Source organism: Diabrotica virgifera, chromosome 2 (genome assembly GCF_917563875.1).
Source record: "Diabrotica virgifera virgifera chromosome 2, PGI_DIABVI_V3a".
NCBI lineage: Eukaryota > Metazoa > Arthropoda > Insecta > Coleoptera > Chrysomelidae > Diabrotica > Diabrotica virgifera.
In genome coordinates, this window is record NC_065444.1 from 91,212,476 (window position 1) to 91,225,762 (window position 13,287).

The window sequence follows — 13,287 nt, forward strand, 5'->3', positions numbered from 1 at the left end:
TTTTTGATCAGCAAATGTCAAGAGACAGATATTTTCAAATACAACGTTATATACATTTTTCTAATAATGAAGAAGCCCCACCAGACAATCATTTGCGTAAAGTTGAGAATATATTAAATATGCGAGAGAGAAGTTCAAAAGTCAGTTTTACCCATTCCAAAATCTTGTTATAGACTATAGACGAAAGTATGGTCCTCTTCAAAGGAAGGCTAAGTTTTAAACAACATATTAAAACTAAAAAACATCGTTTTGGAATAAAATTATATGTTCTATGTGATTGTGAAACGGGTATTGTTTTAGATTTTATAGTATACATGGGTAAAGAAACCAATATTGAAACAAAAGATGCCCTAGGCCTTGGCTCTTCTGGTGCCGTTGTTTCCAAACTTTGCAACTCCTATCTAAACAAAGGGCATTCATTGTTCACTGACAACTTTTATACTAGCCTGTCTTTATCAACTTTTCTTTTTGATAATAAAACCAATTCATGTGGGACAGTTCGACAAAATAGAAAGCATATGCCAGTATTTGATCAGAAATTAAAAAGATGTGAAACTGATTGGAGAAGCAGTGAACACATATTGGTACTCAAATGGAAAGATCGTCGTGACTTAGTTATGCTAAGTACTATGCATGAAAAGAAAATGGTTACTCTTTCCAAAATAGATACAACTACAAACGAAAACATAAAAAACCATTGTCTGTGCTTGAGTACAATAATCGAATGGGGGCAGTAGATAGATCAGATATGATGATAAGCAGCATCGATTGTACTCGCAAGAGCCTGAAATGGTACAAAAAATTATTTTTCCATACACTAGATATCTGCTTGCTCAATGCCCATGCAATGTATTTAACCCAATGCACCAAGAAAATTCCACTTGCAAAATTTCATCTAGCAGTTATTCGGCAGGAAAGGTATTTTTATATTTATATTTCATTAAGTTTTATTAGTGCACGTTTTTAGATATAAATACACCCAATTGAAATTGCCTCATTATGATCTTGGTAATGAAAGGCTGACACAGCGACACTTTCCCGAATTAATTCCTCCAAAAGAAGGTAGTAAAAAAGCCACTAGAAGATGCTTTGTTTGTTCCCATACCACTAAAGGTCAGAAAAAAAGAAGGGAATCTAGCTATATGTGCAAGGAATGTGACGTGTAGTCCCATGCTTTAAAATATATCACCAAGAAGCTGAGTTTTAAAAAAGGACATACAGGCAATATGTTTGATTTTTTGAGTTAATATTTTCGTTCTTCATGTTTCTGTTGATTTAAATTTGTTTTTTTGTTGCAGTGTATTTTTTAGATATTTTTAATAAATATGTTTAACGTCTGTAAAATGACAAATTTTGCTGTTAAAAATCAAAAGATAACAAAAAAAATGAATGACGTATATATCCATCATCAGGCCTTACTACTTTACAAAAACTGCCGTCGGTAGGACTATATTGACAAAAATATCGTCCGTACTGAAAGGGTTAATAATGCGTTCATGAAGATTAAAAACAACGTAAAGAATCTGGGCGAGACTAGTCTGCGACGAGTCTAGTCGCGTCCGTGACTCTAATGTACAACTGTAAAATGTATAAAACACAGTTTTTTTTTGTTTATTAGTTATATTGATTATTATTTATATTTTTTAGCACAAGTAATGAGCCAGTTCCCGCCAGGATTTAGCGCCGGCAGCCTTCCCGGATTCACCGGCTCTACCGGAAACTTCTCCAACTTCAGGCCACAATACTCAGTGCCGGGCCAGCCACCAGCGGGATTCCCCTCATAATATTAGTTATCTAAGTGATATCACGAAAATAGCTCAAATCCCTTAATCTAATTTATTACTTGTTTCACACAAATATTTATTTTCGAGTTCATCGGCCTGTGTCTAAAAGTTTGGTTCATCTTCGTTGCTGAGACTTTGATGTAGAACATGTAGTAATTTAAAACGACTCGATCTGCGATAGCGGCAATAAAGTTTGTGTGTAGGTAAAGGGCTTTCTTAAAAAACACAAAAGTTATTGATGATTCTTTTACTTTTTAAGCACAAGTTCTGTGTGTTTGTTTATGATTTACGCAACAGGACCAAAGTGTTCATTCAAAAAGATACGACTGTAACGATGACTTTTCTAAACGATTCAAATAACAGTTTAAAAACACCGAATTAGGGTAACTATATGGAATACATCAGAATCTTATATTTTCCTTAGTTTGCTCATACACTTTTAAAGTCTTTTTTATTATGTATACGTTTTCAGTCCATTCAATAAAACCGGATTTCTTAAAGTGTTTTTATTTTTTTATCCAATAAAACCACCTTATAATTGAATTTTTTCCACCGATGCTCAACTTTTGAAGAAACGTTTTTTGGCCATTTGGCTCGGCGAAAGCAGTGTAGAAAAGGCCGCACAAGTCTACCGAACAACTCAAAATGAAAGTGGAAGTTCATTTAGCTCATATTCCATGACCAATATAGGTAGACTTAACCATTATTACGAATAGCCGCACCGGGACGCAAAAGAGGCTCATCTTCGTTGTTTTTCTCTTAATTTGTGTTTTTCATATTTGAAATGCAATCAGAGATTGCAAATTTGAATATTTGAAATGCAAATGAGAGAATAAGAGAAATGATGGGAGTCACACATACAATAAATGATGACATAAAAACAAAACAACTATACTCCGTCTAATATACTTACCGTTGCACGTCATCCGCGTCATAGCCCGTGACGTCACATGATACCAACACGAAATATTTAGGCGGTAGGTAGGGATGGCGGTTTTTGACAAAACACCGGTTTTCGGTTATACCGGTTTTTTTGCTTACGGTTTAACCTGGCGGTTATAACCGGCCAAAGAAAAACGGTTTTTGGTTTTTAATCCAATAGGTTACAAAGTTACATTTACAATACATTTTAGTTTGCGATACTCCATTTGACTCGATGTCAATATGATCAAAATTGGTACTATCGATCTAAAGAACATGTATTACTTTTAACACGTTTGTATATTTGTAGAATAGGTACATTTTAACTCATTTAATACTTCCTGTATGAGTGTATCGTTTTGAAAACGTATAGGTCTGGATCCCGCGTATGAAAAAAAGGTTGATTAATAGCTTAAGGGGGTCTAGTCGGATAAACTTTGATATATGGGAACACTGGAACAGGGGCAGTTTTAATTGTGGAACAGGTTAAAAATTTGAAACGGTCAGACCACGAAAACGGCACATTTATTTTGTCCGACAGAATAGACTTAAACTCTCCGAACAGAGATTAAACTCTCATGCAAAAATCAGACTGCTATTTATCACCTGTCATAATTCCTGTCATTTGACATATTCTACATGTTCCACTCATTAAAAGGCCCAATTGGTGATAAATAGCAGTCTGATTTTTGCATGAGAGTTTAAGTCTGTTCTGTCGGACAAAATACATGTGCCGTTTTCGTGGTCTAACCGTTCCAAATGTTTAACTTGTTCCACAATTAAAACTTCCCCTGTTCCAGTGTTCCCATATATCAAAGTTTGTCCGACTAGACACCTTTAAGCTATTAACAAATTTTCAGCTTGCTATTAATCAACTTTTTTTTTTCATACGCGGGATCCAGACCTAGTAGCGAAATTCTTGGAGATTCGTATTCGTGATCAGTAATTCGATATTCATAGTCAGAGCATTATTTTTGGTAATCAGAAAGCCATTCACCCACTTTCAATGTCAAGAGTTAAGTGTGAAAAATAGATGATGTTTGCGTCTAATTCAACTAGATCACTTCTTATGTAAATATTATGATTACAAATACCTTTTCAAGGAAATATAATAAAACTTAATTGTTTCTGGCTGATGTGAGATTGCACTTTCAGTTTGCTTCTGTATTTTATAAAATAAAATTTGAATTATGGTTTTGTTTGGAATAATTACTTGAGAATAATAATTATGATTGGGATCCGAAATAATACCTAACCTAATCCTAATCACCGTAAAAACCTAATAACCGGTTTTTACTTTAAAAAGAAAAAACCGGGACAAAAAAACAACCGGTTATAGCGAAGTAAAAATAAACGATTTTAGGTTTTTCCCATCCCTAGCGGTAGGTGTGTATCATTTTGCCGATTACGCTGGAATTACAGCCACTAGACATATTATATAGGCGTAGAAATAATGAAGATTTCTATTAATGTTAACTTAAAGAAATACACAATATGTTTCATTTAATTTATATAAATGGATTATAAAGCGTTTTTATGAAGCACATTTGTTCGGAATACACTGTAACTGTAATCGAACGAAGGTGATATTTTGGCATAAATTCGTAACGTTTATTTGACAGTTGCGGTGATGATACTTCATACTATAAGTATTTGTTTTATTATATTTTATTGTTTTTATTATTTACTTTAACGTGAGACTATTTCAGTGGCGTACTATCTTTTTTGATATGAATATCAAATCCTTAATTGTATGTCAAAACATGCAAAATAACTACCTCTTAAAACCCGCCAAGTTTTATTACAATGTTGCCAGTAGTTTCGGCAAAATCGTAAAAAATGTGTAAAATTTTGTTTTCTTCAATGCCCTCTGTATCTTGAAAATGGATGGCGTTACAAAAATTGTTTATTAAGCAAGCCCCAATTATCTTTCAGTTTTTTACCTATTCTAGTGACGGTGTTACCTTTATTGAAAAATATGTATAAAATTGTATCAAAAAACGAAAAAATGCGGTTTTTTATTTTTAACCCGGCATTGGTCGCTAGGTAAATTGTTACGCGAGTGGTCGCGTGTGAGATTTTCTCTCACATATCCAACTTTTGCCTTGACAAACTTTTATAAAAAAGATGAGGTTTCATCAACGATAAAGCCATTTTCTTTAAAAAGACACGATGTTTTTCTGTTTTATTATTATTATCTTTATATAAAATATCACTATTGATGCCGCTAATATTTAACATTGAAAAATATATTTTAAGTGACCATCTACAAATCTACAACTAACCCGTGAAACAGAATATAGGATTTTCATATTTTCGACCACATCCACGGCGCCTTTTATTACATCATAAAAGGATATTATTTCAGATTTTAAGGGGAAAAATAAAATTAATTTTTATACACAGTTGGTGACGCCGGTGGTCGCTTGATGAGAGAATGGGTGCGTTCACCAGACCAGTACGCTATGTCAGCTCTTTGAAACTGTTTAAGATTTTTCGGGTGAACGTCATGTCAATTTAGGCTAAACTTCAACGTGTTGACGAAGCGGTCGCCATTTTATTGAACGTAGTATTTGCATCGCTTCAATCTTGAACGTGTTTAAGAAATATATTGTAATGGCGCGCTGATTTGAAAATATTTACTTTTACAATGGTTTTAATTATAAAGTAATTGAAACTTAGGAGATACATAATTGTATACGCTCACGAAATTGTAAATCTGTGTATTGAGGAACAATATTTTCAACATAATTCATATTTCTCGTGACAATTATTATTTATTTATGGTGGGAATACTTCATCATCATCCAATGGTTCTGCCAATTCCAGCAGCACTAAAAATTATTTCTTGTTCATGTCATTATCAAACAACAATAAAGGTAGTATTATATTATCCATTTTTGAATTAAATTTGTGTAAGACACGTCCAAGTTATCGTTGAACGATAGCACGATATAAAAATAAACAAAAACAATGAATCTCGTTTTAGGTTAAGTTCATAATTCATAAAACATGCGAGAACACAAAACAAAACCAACTATGAAAGTGTCAAACGGAAAAATACCATTCACCAGACTGAACGTAGTTTTTAAAGCGCTGAAACACAGCTGTTCAGTTGAAAATTAAACCGATTATTTCTGGTGAACGCAGCCATCTCTCACATGAAGCGCACTGACTCAACAATATGGTGATGCTAAGTAAACTGAGTCACTATCTGAGCTGACGAGTCTATTAGATTGTCGAGGGAGGATAGTTAGGAATCCAGAAGGAACTGCAGCGCATATATTTTCCCAGAAAAAAAGTTGTGCGCAATTTTCTGAAACCGTGAGAGAAAATCTCATATAGCGACCACTGGCGGGTTAAAGATGCGTTTCACCAATTTTAAAAATATAAAAAAATTCAGGGTGAAACACTGCAAAAATACACGTTATATATTTTTTTCGTGAAAACGAATGTCTTAGTTATTTTTTTATACTCATTTAAAATTTTAAAATCGTTCTAAAATTTAAATTTCCCGCCAAAAATTAAAAAAAAATTTTCGGATAGAACTTTTTAAAGCTTACAACTTTTTTATTTCAAGTTTTTCGCTAGTTCTCAATGCGGCTGAGATAAAAAATAAAAGCATAAAATCCCTAATTTTAGGCTCTAGGTAAGTCGCATGACCACCTAGGGGGCTAAAAATTTCAGAAAGTTAGTTTCACTGTATAAGAAAAACGGTGACCTATATGGAATTCGAATCGAGTTGCGGGCACTTTTCATCATCTTACCCGGTTAGGCCCTTTGGGAGAGAACTGCGTAGAGCGGCGGTTTAAGGAGGGAGACATCGATAGGAGAACAATTTGGGTTTATGCCAGAAGAAGGACAACGGATAAGTTAGTAGAGAAATATATACTTACTATAGATAATAAAAAATTTATAGGATGTACGTCCCTTGTTTGGGACATCGAATTGCTTAGAAAAAATAACTAGGGCGAGTAGGGGAATTTACATACCATGGCTCCTTACGCTGCCTATCCGTTCCAGATTTTGGCTATCCTAACTTTGCTTGCTGCTATTCGGAATAGTACGGTTGTGAATGTATTGAACCACTTTCTCAGGTTTTATAAAACCAAGATATTCTTCTCCCGGGTTCTCTCTTTCCAAATACCTTGCCCTGAAGAATGAGTTGCAATTAACAAGACATATCTATACTTCGTCTAATTTACTAACCGTTGCACGTCATAGCCTGTGACGTCGCATGATACCAACACGAAATATTTGGCGGTAGGTGTGTTCTTTTTTAGAATCATTTTGCCGAGTACACTGGAATTACAGCCACTAGACATATTTTATTATATACGCGTAGAAATAATATTTGAAGATTTCTATTAATGTTAACCTAAAGAAATACACAATAATATGTTTCATTTAATTTGTATAAATGGATTATAAAGCGTTTTTATGAAGCACATTTGTTCGGAACACACTGTAACTATAATCGAACGAAGGTGACATTTTAGAATAAATTGGTAACATTTATTTGACAGTTGCGGTGATGACACTTCATATTTGTTTAAATTCTTTACTATAAGTATCTGTTCTATTATATTTACTGTTTTTGTTATTTACTTTACTATAAAAATATAAATTTCACCTAATTTTATCACGACTTGGAATAATCGAGGTATCAACTTTTTTAGTTGTTAACTTTTTTAGTTGTTATTGTAGACATATACAAAGAAACCTATCGGCTTCTCCCAAGAGTTCGGAGCCGTTTTTTAATAATTATTAACAATGCAGTGCAAAACGCTTGCACTGCGAATCTTAAATGATTGTAACAATTCTTGTTCTCTATTTCTTAAGTTTTTATTTATTTACATTGAATATTAATTTGTTTTGTTGTATAATCCACGTTTACAATAATTATGTGATCTATTTGATTTAAAATGGATTCAGGATTTTTTTATACTTTGGCAACTATGTCAACTTAGATCTCTGGCGTAGATAATGACGTGCAAAGGTAAGTAAATTAGACAGACTGTATGTTCATTCCTCATAACATGGCCAATATACTCTAGTTTGCGCTCTTTGATGGTGTTAATAATCTCGCATTCCTTGCACATTCTACGTAGGACTTCAACATTAGTCACACTATCCACCCACGAAATTCTTAAAATGCGTCTGTAACACACCTCATTTGTTTTTCAGGACACTTTGATAACACTTTGGAAAGTGTCTAGGCCGCTACTCCGTATAATAACGTAGAAAATACATAGCATCTGATGATAGAGATTTTGGTACCAAGTGGTAAATCGTGACTTCTAAGAGACTTCATCATTATGAACGCTTAGCTCGCTTTTCCTATGCGTTGTTTTATTTAACTCGAGTGGTCCCATTGGCTGTTTATATTGTTGTTGGTTAACCAAAAGCTGTGTATTTGATATTTTGCGCTTACTATCATGTATGTACTTTGTTTTTTGTTTCGTATTGAGATCAAGTCCGTGTTCTCTTCATATATCTTATATACGCGACATCATTCTTTGCAAACCATCTAGAAATCTAGACTATCTGCAAAAACTACTACGCGTCGTCGGCATATCTAATGTTGTTTAGACGCACTTCGTTGACTAATATACGCCTTCCTGTAGTATACTCTCAGCGCTTCTAAGATATATTCAGAGTATACATTAAACAACACCGGGGACATAATACATCCTTGTCTCACTCTTCTAGCTATGGAGACTGCCTCTGTCAACTGGTCATCCATTTTAATATTGGCAGTTTGGCTGTCAATTGGTCATCCACTTTAATATTGGCAGTTTGGTTGTGAAATTAAATTATATAAATATGATTCTCAAGTCTCGTATCATCTAATCATCTCGCTTCTTTCAAGATGGTTTATGAGTTTATCATGCTTTACTCTATCAAATGCCTTTTTGTAGTCGATAAAACAAATATATACGTCGCAGTTAACATCTCTGCATGAGCACTTCGTATAGGATAGCGAATACAGCCTCTCGGGTGCGTATAGGCAGCGTGGAATCCAAACTGTCCATGATACATGTTCTTCTCTTCGCATTTTTTATATATTCTGTCGTGTATCACTTTAAATAACGTTTTAGTAAGTGGCTCTATAATAGTTCTGTAGTCTTCGCGCGCGCGTGTTTTTGGCATTTACTTTTTTGGTACAGTTAGAAACGTCGACTTTAACCAGATTTGGGGTATTTTTTCAGTTAGGTATGTATATTTTGTTGAATACATTTGTTATCCATTTTATTCCCTGTTCGTTCATAAATTTTAGGAACTCTTCACAAAACTGGTCAGGCCCTTCAGCTTTACCATCTTTAGTTTTTTTAATAGCTGACACGTGACTTCATCGATGGATCGCGGGTCCTGTTTCTGTTTGGCATTCAGTGTCTAGTTTTTCTTCCACACTTATACAGTGGATGCCTTTGTTATCTGCCAAACACCCAACTCTTCTATGCTTGTATATAGCACATTGTTCTCTTAGCTGTGTATCCTTAGCTATTCTATTGCTTTTTTGATCTCTTATCTATTCTTTTGTATAATGACGTCATGACGTGTTCTGATCTTTGGACTTTCGCCTATTTTCCATCATATCATTCATATCTAAAATCTCGTTTGGCCATGGCTCCTACATGACGGAAAATACTAAAATAGGACATTACATCCAGAAATCGGATACCAGAAACCCACAGGATACAGGCTTGTTTGTTGGGTGTTACATTATCAGGGGAATTCAGACAGAAAACTTTAAATTAAGACGACACGAGGGACGGGAATGAGTGGAGAAGAATAGTAAGGAGGCTTTAGCCTTTTTTAATAATTTGTTTATTGTATAAACATCTAATTGATCAATAATCAACAAACGATTACCAATCTCAAATCTGATAAATGAGCTTTCTTGTCTAATAATTAATCTGGTACTCGGCTGTCAAATAGCGCCATCCTCAATAGTTAGGTACCTATTATGGAGACCATAGTACCTATATATAGTAGGTCTCCATAGTACCTATATATAATTTTTTTATTATTTGATCATATTATCTGTTATATTCGTTTTTACCTAAAAAATAATTAATTTGCATTTTTGTTTATGCTAGCGTCATGTCCAAAAATAATTAATTAATTGTGCATTACATATTCATATCATGTTGTTATCAAAATGTAAATACATAATAATGATAATTTTATGTATTTATCTTCTATAAAAATAAAATTAGTTTTTTATTTTACGGGTCACATATCTCGTGGCGAACACTGGGGTATGTTCTCACTTGTTTGCGTGAGATGGAACGAGAAGGCACATAAATATTTTGTGTTTGTGTTGTCAAATGTTTGCAAAAGTTTTGACTCTTGATTATGACTCAGAACCTAAAAAATTGATCCAAAACAAATGACGTCAGTGGTTGCAGTCGGCTGGAATTACAGTCATCCAAACAATTCTTCGATATCCTGTTATTGGTCTATAACGAATTTTTACGATGGTCTATTTATATTTCTACGTCAACGTCAGTTGGAGGATTTAAATGTACTCTACTCTTCACCACTCATTCAAAACCAAAACATGCATTTTCCATTTTTCTTCAGAATAAATTAAAAATAGGGGAGTGCGTTTTTCATGATTATTGAGTATTGAGTTTGTTAAACAAGGTCAAAGTGTTGAAAATGGAAGACCATATAATTGAGGTTTTAAAAACTCCTATAAAAAGTAAAAGTGATAAAAAAGAATACAAAATTATCAAACTGAAAAATGGTTTAATTGCAGTACTTATATCTGATGTACAAAACCAAACAGATTCAAATGAAATAAATCAAGTAGAAACTGCTAAGGAAGAAAAAATGGCAGCTGCCACATTGCAAATTAGGGCTGGATGTTTATGTGATCCTGTAGAAATCTTAGGACTTTCGCATTTTCTGGAACATATGGTTTTTATGGGCAGTGAGAAATTTCCGGCAGAAAATGATTTTGATTCCTTTATTAGAAAAGGAGGTGGTAGTACTAATGCCTATACAGATTATGAAGAAACAGCATTTTACTTTGAGTGCCTTGAAAAACATCTTCCTGAAGCTTTAGATAAATGGTCACAGTTTTTTATAGCTCCCTTATTAAAAGAAGATGCATTGACTAGGGAAAGAGAAGCCGTGGATTCAGAATTTCAAATGGCGTTACCAAACGATGAATGGAGAAAGTGGCAACTGTTAATGAGGACAGCTAAAAAAGGTACATGTGTACAGGTAAGCTTTCCATGGGGTAATTTGAAGACTTTAAAAGACAATATATCTGATGGTGAGTTGTACAAAAGTGTTCACGAACATAGAAAGAGGTACTATTCATCACATAACATGACTTTAGCTATACAAGCAAGACTCTCATTAGAAACGCTAGAAGATTATGTCAAGGACTTTTTCTCAGGTATACCAAATAATAATTTACCTAAACCTAATTTTAGTGAGTTGGTTGATGTTTTTGATACACCCGAATTTAACCGAATCTACTACATTAAACCATTGACAGAAATAATTCAACTGGATCTCGTTTGGGCTTTACCTTCACAAAAGTATGAATATAAAAGCAAAGCAGTCAAGTATTTATCACATTTTTTGGGGGATGAAGGTAAAGGTAGTATTTTGTCCTATTTGAAGAAACATATGTGGGCTTTGTCATTGAGTGCTTATCCTGAATTTGATAATAATGCTATTTTTAGCTTTTTGACTGTAAGTGTAATATTAACAGAAAAAGGGTTAAAAAATGTCTTTAATGTTATTGAAGTAGTTTTTGCATATATCAACCTTATAAAAGCAAAAGGTCCACAACAACAAGTGTTTGACGAGGTGAAAATAATTGCTGATACAGATTTTAGGTTTGAAACTCAACATCCAGCTAGTTATAACACATCTACACTTGCAACTAATTTACATATTTATCCTCCTGAAGATGTGATTTCTGCTAGTCAGTTATACAGAGAATACAATCCAGATAAAATAATTGCGGTACTTAACAAATTGATACCCAGAAATTTATGTATTGCTATTACAACAAAAGTATTACCAGAAGGTTTACAATTCAACAAGAAAGAAACGTGGCTACAAGCTGAATACACAGACATACAAATTTCTGAAGGACTATTAAGCAAATGGGAGTTAGTAAAGCCATATACTGAACTAAGTCTCCCCCCTCCTAACCCTTATTTAACTAGCAATTTTGATTTACTACCTTGCACCTCCAATCATCCTGATTATCCACAAAAGTTAATAAATACAGCCAAATGTGAGCTATGGTACAGACAAGATCAAAAGTTTAAGCTACCAACAGCTCATTTCAATATCTACCTTTTAAATCCTCTTACCATAGAATCACCAAAAAATTTTGCCTTAACTGAATTATTTGTTGAGTTATTATCATTTGCTACATGTGAAGAAGTTTATCCAGCAACGGTTGCCACTTTGTCTGCATATTTTAGAGCTAAGGACAGGGGAGTTGCATTTCTAATAGATGGGTATAATGAAAAGTTGCCATTGTTATTGGAATTAATGACAAAGTATATATTAAATTTGTCTGATCATATAAATCAAGACATATTTAATGGGATTAAAGAGGAAGCTTTAAAAAAATATTACAACAAGATTTTTAGAACTGCTACTTTAGGGTATGAACTTGAAAACAAACTCTTGATTAGAAATTATTTTTCTCCTATAGACACTTACAGGGAACTTTATAATCTTACGTTTGATGATATGCAAAAATTTATTAAACATTTTCCCAAAAATCTTTATGTTAAATCTCTTGTTCAGGGAAATGTTTCAGCAGATATAGCATGTGACACCATTAACAAGCTTATTAAAAGTTTGGATTTTGAAGAAATACCAAAAGAAAAATATCCCAAATTGTCTGTCCCACAGATACCTCTTGGAGAAAAGTGTCTGTTTGTGGAATCATTTAATAAAAAAGATACCAACTGTATTACTTCAAATGTATACCAAGTAGGTATATTTTCTCTAAAAGATATGGTTCTTATGGACACAGTTATGAGAATAATTGATGAACCATGTTTCAACACTCTCCGTACAATTGAACAGCTAGGATATGATGTATCTATTTATGGGCGCAGAGTGCATGGTATATTAATGTACCGTTTACGTGTTAACTCTCAGGCTGATAAGTATACTACACAATATTTAGACTCTAGAATTGAGGCTTTTTTGAAACAATCTCAAAAACTAGTAGATGAAACTACAGTTGAAGGTTTAGAGAAGATTAAAGAGGATTTGATTAAAACAAAACAAGTGTGTGACCATAATTTAGAAGAAGAAGTAAATAGGAATTGGCAGGAGATTACTGATGATGACTATATGTTTGACAGGGCAAAACAAGAGATAGAATGCATTAAGACTATAAAATTAGGGGATATTAAGACATGGTGGAGTAAACACAACCACTTTGGTAGCCAAGAAAACTTCCGGAAGATTAGTTTTCAAATAGCTGGCCATATTCAAGATAACCAAGCTACCTCTACTGAAGAAACAGTAACAAATGGAAGTGGCCTTAAAGATACAACACTGAAAATACTGGGTGATAATA

General features: G+C 33.6%; 2 protein-coding genes across 6 annotated transcripts in view; both read left to right on the forward strand.

Moving 5' to 3' along the window:
- The window catches only part of LOC114332231 (chromodomain-helicase-DNA-binding protein Mi-2 homolog), a 128,270-nt gene extending 125,986 nt beyond the window's left edge, over positions 1-2,284 (forward strand). For both annotated transcript variants that reach the window (XM_050642712.1, XM_050642713.1), the window contains exon 24: positions 1,648-2,284. In XM_050642712.1, coding sequence (XP_050498669.1) covers positions 1,648-1,784 — 137 coding nt within the window. In that variant the 3' untranslated portion in view covers positions 1,785-2,284. The remainder of the gene's footprint in view (positions 1-1,647) is intronic.
- Positions 2,285-9,965: 7,681 nt separating this feature from the next.
- The window catches only part of LOC114332233 (nardilysin-like), a 158,393-nt gene continuing 155,071 nt past the window's right edge, over positions 9,966-13,287 (forward strand). For all 4 annotated transcript variants that reach the window (XR_007696119.1, XM_050642716.1, XM_050642715.1 and 1 more), the window contains exon 1: positions 9,966-11,032. Coding sequence is in view for 3 of the 4 variants with exons in the window: in XM_050642716.1 (XP_050498673.1) it covers positions 10,374-11,032 (659 nt within the window). In the remaining variant the exon portion in view is untranslated. The remainder of the gene's footprint in view (positions 11,033-13,287) is intronic.